The sequence below is a fragment of the Mus caroli genome, chromosome 11, assembly GCF_900094665.2.
Source record: "Mus caroli chromosome 11, CAROLI_EIJ_v1.1, whole genome shotgun sequence".
Classification (NCBI taxonomy): domain Eukaryota; kingdom Metazoa; phylum Chordata; class Mammalia; order Rodentia; family Muridae; genus Mus; species Mus caroli.
Genome location: NC_034580.1, coordinates 74,330,519 through 74,338,809, shown reverse-complemented (window position 1 = coordinate 74,338,809; position 8,291 = coordinate 74,330,519). Strand labels below are relative to the sequence as shown.

Genomic DNA, 8,291 nt, shown 5'->3' with positions numbered 1-8,291 from the left:
GAGGGAGGGAGGGAGGAAGGGAAGGAGGGAGGGAGGGAGGAGAAAGAAAAAAGAAAACTTCCTACTGCCAAGATCTAAAATATCCATATTCTCAGATGAACATGACAGTATATACCCTTCTTAATCCCAGAACCCAGGGGGCAGAGGCAGGTGGATCCCTGAGTTCAAGGCTAGCCTGATCTACAAAAACTGAGTTCCAGGAAAACCAGGGATAAATAGAGAGACCCTATCTCAAAAAATAAAATTCATGTTCTACTGTATTATTTTCAAATGCCCAAAATTCAGTCATGCATTACTGGCCATTTCACAAGAACATGCACACTATAAAATCTATTTTGATGTCCAGTTCAAACAAATTTACTATAACCATAATACTGAGATTAATTATAAGTTAACTGTAGATATATCTATTTAAACCTACCCTTCAGAAGTCGTTTTAATTTTGCACAATCCACATTGATATACTGTAACAATTCTATATCGTGAACATCAACATTATCTTCTGAACAGACAGTCAACTCCTGTAACCTGAAAAGTAAAAATCAAGAGTAATTTATCAATTTAAGTCTTAGAACAGTCCAAGATTCTGATTTAATGGAAAGGGGGTTTAATGAATGAAGGACACATAAAATAACATATTTATTTAAAAAAAAAACTAAATAATTCAACTGATTTAAGAGTCATGACAAAAAGTGATATTCCAGTAAACTTTGTATTTGTATCTTTAACACTGAGGTCTGAATTGTATTTCTCACATTAGCCATGGCTCTTCTGGAAAAATTAGTTAATTCCAAGATTGGAGCATATTTTCAAATGTATCTAAGTTTCCCTGAAATTGAAGACAAGGAAATTAGCAACTATTGTAGTCAAGTCCAAAATCACACAGCTGTACAATCAGACACTATAACTGTTAAACTGGGACAATTGGAGTATCAGATTTTCTTCCTTTGTAAAAATCACATTTATTTATTGTGTGTGAGCATGCATTATCAATCAGAAAAACAATTGTGAGAACTGTCCTCTCCATCCACCATAAAGGTCTTAGGGACTGAAACTCAGGTCACCAGGCTGGCAGCAAGCACCAGTACCTGCTGAGCCATCCTACTGCCCCTGCCCCAACTTTTATTTTTCTACAACTGCAGTCCACATGGGGGAAGGAGGAGCAGTAGTTACTGAGAGAAAAAACTCACAGGTGAGCTTTTCCAACTTTTAGAATCGCTTCAATCTAAAAAGGAATAATGGTGGAACAGGCCTCTACCCTGCATTCCCTGTTTAGATCATATTATATTAAAATGATATAAATATACAAGAAATACAGTTTACAGGAAAAAATGAAATCTTTTACATTTGAATCTAGTTTCAGCTCAGCATAGTAGCTCATGCCTATCCTAGCCCATCATCCAAGCACTCGGGGAAACTGACACAGGCGAATTACTGTTAGTGTGGGCTACAAGGTAAAGCCTGGTCTTGAGAAAGGAGGGAGGAAGAGAGGGGAAAGAGGAAAGAAAGAAGAAAATAAAGCGAAAGCACAATTTAATGCAAGGGGCTCTGGATTTTAATTCTCACAATCACAAAACCCATAAAGAAATACAGTATGTCCAATTTAAGAATAAAGAATGATAAGACTCCAGCCAGATGTGGCAGCACACACTTTTAATCCCGGCATTCTGGAGTCAGAGACAGAAAGGAGAGATCCATGAGCTCCAGGCAAGCCACAGCAAGGCCAGCCAAGCTACATAGCAAGTTCCAGGCCAGCTGAAGCTACACAGTGAGATCCTGCCTCACTAGTCAAAAGAGCAGGGCGGTGGGGCGTGGGGAGAATGTTTTTACTTTTCCCATTTCCAATTAATAATGGATCCAAAGATTATCAAGTAGGTGACATTTTTATGGGAAATGTTGGATAGTCCAGACACTATCTATATCTAACAACCGACTGGATGACTTAAGAAACCTGTCTCTAAAAGAATTTAAAAAATAATAAATAAATCACCAAATTAAGTATTATCAACTCTGTTATAAAAAAGCCAATTAATCTTCTATGTAAGAAAGTACAATGGGGGAGGGGGGCAGAGAGATGGCTCAGCTAACGGACTTCTTTTCCAAAGGTCCTGAGTTTAAATTCCAGCAACCACATGGTGGCTCACAACCATCCATAATGAGATCTCATGCCCTCCCTCTTCTGGAGTGTCTGAAGGCAACTACAGTGTACTTAGATATAATAATAAACAAATCCTAAAAAAAAAAAAAAAAAAGAAGAAAAGAAAAGAAAAGAAAAGAAAAGAAAAGAAAAGAAAAGAAAAGAAAAGAAAAGAAAAGAAAAGAAAAGTGCAATGAAGGCTGGAGAGATTGCTTAAAAGCACTGGCTGCTTTCCAGAGGACTCAAGTTCTATTACTAGCACCCACATGGTAGCTTATAACCACCTGTAATCTCAGCTTCGGGGGATCCCATACCATCTTCTGGCCTCCACAGGCACTGACACACAAGTAACATATATAAAACAATATAAAAATAAAACTCTAAAGAGTGTAATAAGCCTACAGCATAAGACAGTTCAGCAGAATAAAGCTATGTTATAATTTTTTCAATTAATAAATGAAACAAACAAACAAACAACAACTAAAGCTGTTTTGGGTGTTACAGGCCTGTAATGACAGCTTCTAAGAGAGCTGAGGGAGGACACTATCAAGGCTAGCCTGATCTACAAACTGAGTTCCAGGCCTGCCTGAACAGCTTGGTGAACGAACCCCTTTTTCAAAGTAAGAAGAAGACTACAGCTGTACCTCAGTGGTAGAACATATGATGCCCTGGGTTCAATCGCCAATACTGCCCCACCCACTGCCAAAAAGAACATCTGTTGACAAAGAAACTGGTAAAGTTCAACTCATTTTTATGATCTTCCTTATAAATGAAATGTGGTTGGGTGGTGGTGGTGCACACCTTTAATCCAGCACTGAGGAGAAGGAAGCAGGAGGATCTCTGAGACGGAGGTCAGTCTGGTCTACAGAGAGTGAGTTGCAGGACAACCAGAGCTACACAGAGAAAGTCTGTCTATAAAATCAAAACAAGGAAGGAAGGAAGGAAGGACTCAAATCTTCTATATATACAGAATATATAGATAAAAGAATAGTAGATATGAGAATAGTATCACCTAGATATAAGAACAGTATCATAAGATGCCCCCATGTAAATTAAACCATCACAGCAGTCTGTTAGGTGAGTGGTCCTAATTCTGGTACTAAGTAAATCAAGACACATAGCTGTATTAAGCATTTATCTCATAGATCGATTTCTGGCTAATCTAACCGAAGTCAATGAAACTCTAGCCACAACTTCTATTCTGGCAACAGGTAACAAACTACTAGACTTGGAAAGTCAACAAAAGTTGTCTATAAATTAACTAATGCTGCCAAACTTCATGGAAGCAGCTTTGGGTGAGTTTAGGGTTTTTCTTTTTTTTTAAATAAATAATTATTATTTAAGTTTTTTGAATGTAGGAGTGCTCTGTCTGCATGTACACCTACAAAGCAGAAGAGGGCCTCATATCCCTTTATAGATGGTCATGAGACACCATGTAGTTGCTGGAAATTGAACTCAGGACCTCTGGAAAAGCAGCCAGTGTCCTTCAAAAGCTGATCCATCTCTCCAGCCCAACTTTAGGGTTTTCAAAGATGGCACATTTGTTCTATTTTACAGAATAATACACTTACTCAAAAACTTCATGGAAATATTGTTCTATAAAAACATTAACAATTCCTGCATAGATACACTAAGAAACTGTATTTTTCTTTATTGCTTTTTATCTTCATTTTAAGAATTTTTTTCCAAGTAATAAAACTAATCTCGTACTGACCTAAATGAAAGGGTTTTTACTTTGTATAACCTTCCAGAATCCTATTCCCCTGTCTGTCACCTTGTTGGCTCCCTCAGTGTATGGTGACTCAGAATATAAAATAAATCTACAAGGCCAGCTTTGTCTGCAGAACAAGTTGCAGGGCAGCCAGGGATACACAGAGAAACTCTGTCTCGAAAAACCAAGAAAAAAAATCATGGAAATGTTCTGTTATATAAACCTTAACCAATGATATATCATTAAATAAAGTTTTAATTTTCTTTTCATATTTTATTAAGACTGTAAGATACAATATCATAGAATATTGTCACCTATCATCATAATTATAGAACAACTTTTTTATTATTAAAAAGAGAGTTCTTTTTTTTATTGCAAGTGAGTTCTTAAATAGCGGGCCATAAATTCTCGAATTTTAATGTATATTCTCATTCACCTCACTGGCAAGCAAGAGTGAACATAACAGAAACCCATTCGTGTAACTCTAGTAAGTGACAAAGAGAGGAACCAAAGAGTAAAAAGGATTACTTTTCTCTGTATTTGTCTTTTAGTCACTAAATCTTTACGTGGGTTGTTTTATACTTTTTATTCTATCATAATTAAGAACCACATGAGTGTACTTATACAAGAAAGGCAAATCACTTTCATGAAGACAAGTCAGTCACAATTTATCATTTCATCCCCCTGAGCACCATTTTAAACTAATTTTCTCATCTGTAATATCATGGTTATGATTTTGACTTATCAGGAAATATTTAAACAATAATTTTCTTTCATTTTTAAGCTTTATGTGTTAGGAGGTATAGGTCAGAGGACAACACTGTGGTAGTGATTCTTTCTATTATGTCATAGGTCCCAGGGATAAAACCCACATCCAGCAGGCTTGCTCTGTGAGGGTCTTTACAGACCAAGTGATTCCCCAGCCAACACTTTCTTTACTTTCTGTTTCACTGAAATTACATTTTTAAAAGCTTGTTTTTATTTTATGCATATGGTTGCTTATATGAATGTACTGTGCATGTATGTGCACCACGTGTGTGCCTAGTGTCCAGACAGGGTACTGAATTCCCTAAACTGGATGGTTTAGGTTGTGAGGCACCATGCAGGCACTGGGAACCAAACTCAGGTCCTCTGCAAGAGAACCATGTGTTCTTAACTACTAAGCGATCTCTCCTGACTATTTCATTTCTGAAATCACTAAATTAAATGTACAGTATCTTAAAATTCCACAAGATAGTTAAAATAGAAATATTGAAAACTAATATAATGAAACTAACATAGTTCTTGAGGCCTATCCAACTTAGAAATTTGGAAATATGTCAAATTCCATTTTTGACACAATTCCTTGTTTGTTTGTTTGTTGAAGTTTTTGATCTTTTTGAGACAGAGTCTCACTGTGCAGCCCTGGCTGGCTTCAAACCCATTAAAGGTTGGTCTTGAACTCCTGTCTCTGCTCCCAAATGCTCAGATTTTAAAGTTGTGAGCCACTATACCAGCACAATACATTTATTTTTGAGGGGTATCAATTTATTTGCCTGTAACAACCTTTCATTATCACTGTGAGACATGGCATAAACTGTGACTCCTCAGTAAATGGGACTTTCATAGTCACTAAAACACAGCTCACTTTCCAACTTTGCAATTACTTCCTTTTGTTTCTATATTACTTAGATTATTTTAAAGAAAATTTAGGAGCCATGAGAATTAGGTCATTAGAATGCCTGCTATTCTTCTCAACTATTCTACCTACTTGCATAGTTTAATCTGAAGAATATGTTTACAGTGCCTACCCATGGCTGGAGTGTAGCTCTGTGGTGGAGCGCTTGCCTACATACACAAGACCCTGAATTCAATCCTTAGCACCACATGGAAGGAAGAAAGGAAGGAAGGGCACCAGACAGAGAGAGAGAGCGAGAGCGAGAGCGAGCGAGCAAGAGAGAGAGAGAGAGAGAGAGAGATGCCCATGGAGATATCTTCTCCAAGTCTGTAACAGTATTCATAATAGTATTCATGTCTAAACATCACTATCTCCAAAGTAATTTCTAATATTATATCATTAAAATGTCAAGAAAAAAATCAATATATAGAATTCCTTCAAAAGCCCAGATGTCATTCTGTTAACTACTCTTATGCAGACAAGAATTCTAAAATTTATTTTACTTAATAGTCCCACATGATTTAGGCACTAACCTTGTAGAAATGCGACTAAAGACTGCATTGAAGTTGTTGCAACTGAGAGAAAATAAAACCCCGGAGGCAGAATTCCGAAGTTCGGCTGCATGTTGGTTTCCTTCACGGCAGGTGTGAAGAAAATGGCAGATTTCTGGTAGTAATTGTTTGACCAGCATTGTCTCATCTAATCTCATTGTGTCCTTTGGTTGCTAAAATGGAAATAATCACATAATTATAAAGCTTTAACTTTACCTGCAAACATTCACGGTTAAGTGTTAAGCACACAGAGAAGCTGGAATAGAAGGAACAGCCACACAGCTATCACTCGAATTCAACACCTGCTATCATTTCCTTGAACTTGCCACATCGACCTATACCTGGTCAGTAAAGAAGACACCCTGTCTTTACCATTGAAGCCCAACCCTCCATCTTGCCTCACGGGTTCCCTTGTTTATCAGTTGATCCCTTCCTTTTTAGAAACTTGCAGTTCCCTGTGAGTTCTCAACAAACTTTATTCATATTCACTGTGAGTACACTGTATCATTTAACAACCAGAGAAATTCCTAGGTAGGGAGCACATGGCCTCTGTATAATCTGACCAAAACATGTACTATGCACCTCAAATAATGCTGAGCTAAATCACATCCAAGTACATTATAAACATTATAATATCTCAGCCCTTGTGTATGTCAGCTTATCCTAATGAGGATATTCTCTAATGCAATTTCAACACAATTAACATTCTAAGAAATAACACCATTCCATGTATGAAATACCCAATCCACACTGCATGACACTGAAAATGCCTTCATAGCTTTATTCAGTGAGGATCCAAAAGTGATTCAGAGATCAGAGCATGACTACTCTGTCCTTCAGTTCCTTTATTCTGGAGCAATTTCCACCCCACCCCATACTCCACATATCTCATTTTTACGTTCCATGAAATTTACTTTTAAAACTGGCCCAATTGTCTTACAGATTATTGGATTATTTCCTAAGCAGCAGCTAACTCACTAACTTGACATCGTTCTAGGGCTGTGGTATATGCACAATGCCCTGAATACAGTCTCTAATTCCACAAGCAAAAAAGGAAGAGGAAGAAAAAAGAAAAAAAGAAACCAAAAAGAAACAATTTCAAAGCAGACCAAGTCAAAGTGATATGTAGACTATACAGGTATACTGTGGAAATATACCATCATCATAATTAGGATATCTCCAAAGAATATCAGCAACCACTCTCCAAGATAACATTACACCTCAATTAAAATTGTTAATGAAGAAAAAGTTGTGGAAACTTAAAGAGGCACTACACCATTCTCCCCAACTCAATCATGGTTGGTCTGATATAGCAGAAATTACAAAGTACTAAGAGCGCTGCCAAGGTTTCAATGTCTAAACTCCCAATTCCGCCCCACTATATAATAGTGTTTTTGTTCTCCATTTCACAGATTAACAGAGAATACCAAGCTAAAATAGTTCCTACCATTTTAAGTATAAAACTTACAAATGCCGTAATTCTGGACTATGGCCAGAGATCAAAGAGAATTCAAAATATCAGGGACTAGAGAAGTAGCTCAGTGGTTTGGAGCACTTGTTCTTGCAGAGGACCCATGTTCAGTTGTCAGCACCCACACAGTAGCTCACAAGCATCTGTAACTGCAGTTTCAAGGGATCTGATGCCCTCTTTTGACCTCCTCATGTACCAGGCATGCATGCACATACATATAAACATTCATAAATGCAGATAAAACACTCATACACATAAAATAAAATAAATAAATACTTTTTTTAATTTTAAGAGTTTGAAGTATTATGCTGGGCTGGCAAACTGGTTCCATTAGTGAGTACTTACTGTGTAAACCGAACGACCTAAAGTCAATCCCTAAAATCCTTGTCAAAGTGGAAGAAGAGAACTGACTATCCAAGAGTTGTCCTCTGACCTCCATATATGCACATAAATAAATATATATGCACATAAATAAAAATAAATACTACAGGAGCTGGAGATTCTGCTCAGTGGTTATGAGCACGTACTCTTCTTGCATGAACTTGAACCTGAGTTCAGTTCCCAGCACCCACATAGGATTATGGTTTGCAATCACCTGTAATTCCAGCTCCAGGGGGATCGGAAGCCTCTGCCCTTTGAGGGCACCTACACTCATGCACAGACCCACATGTAAACATACACACACAATTTAAAATCATTTTAAATTAAACTTTAAAAACTATAAATAAATCATATACTTTTTTTGTTTCTGGCCCACAAACTTC

The 8,291-nt window shown here is 37.2% G+C and overlaps 1 protein-coding gene across 6 annotated transcripts in view; it reads right to left on the bottom strand.

Annotated features, from left to right (window-relative positions):
* The window catches only part of Nf1 (neurofibromin 1), a 248,756-nt gene that overhangs the window by 191,981 nt on the left and 48,484 nt on the right, over window positions 1-8,291 (bottom strand). For all 6 annotated transcript variants that reach the window (XM_029483492.1, XM_029483494.1, XM_029483490.1 and 3 more), the window contains exons 4-5: window positions 6,039-6,229; window positions 422-528 (exon numbers count right to left, since the gene is read on the bottom strand). In XM_029483492.1, the coding sequence (XP_029339352.1) occupies window positions 422-528; window positions 6,039-6,229 (298 nt within the window). The remainder of the gene's footprint in view (window positions 1-421; window positions 529-6,038; window positions 6,230-8,291) is intronic.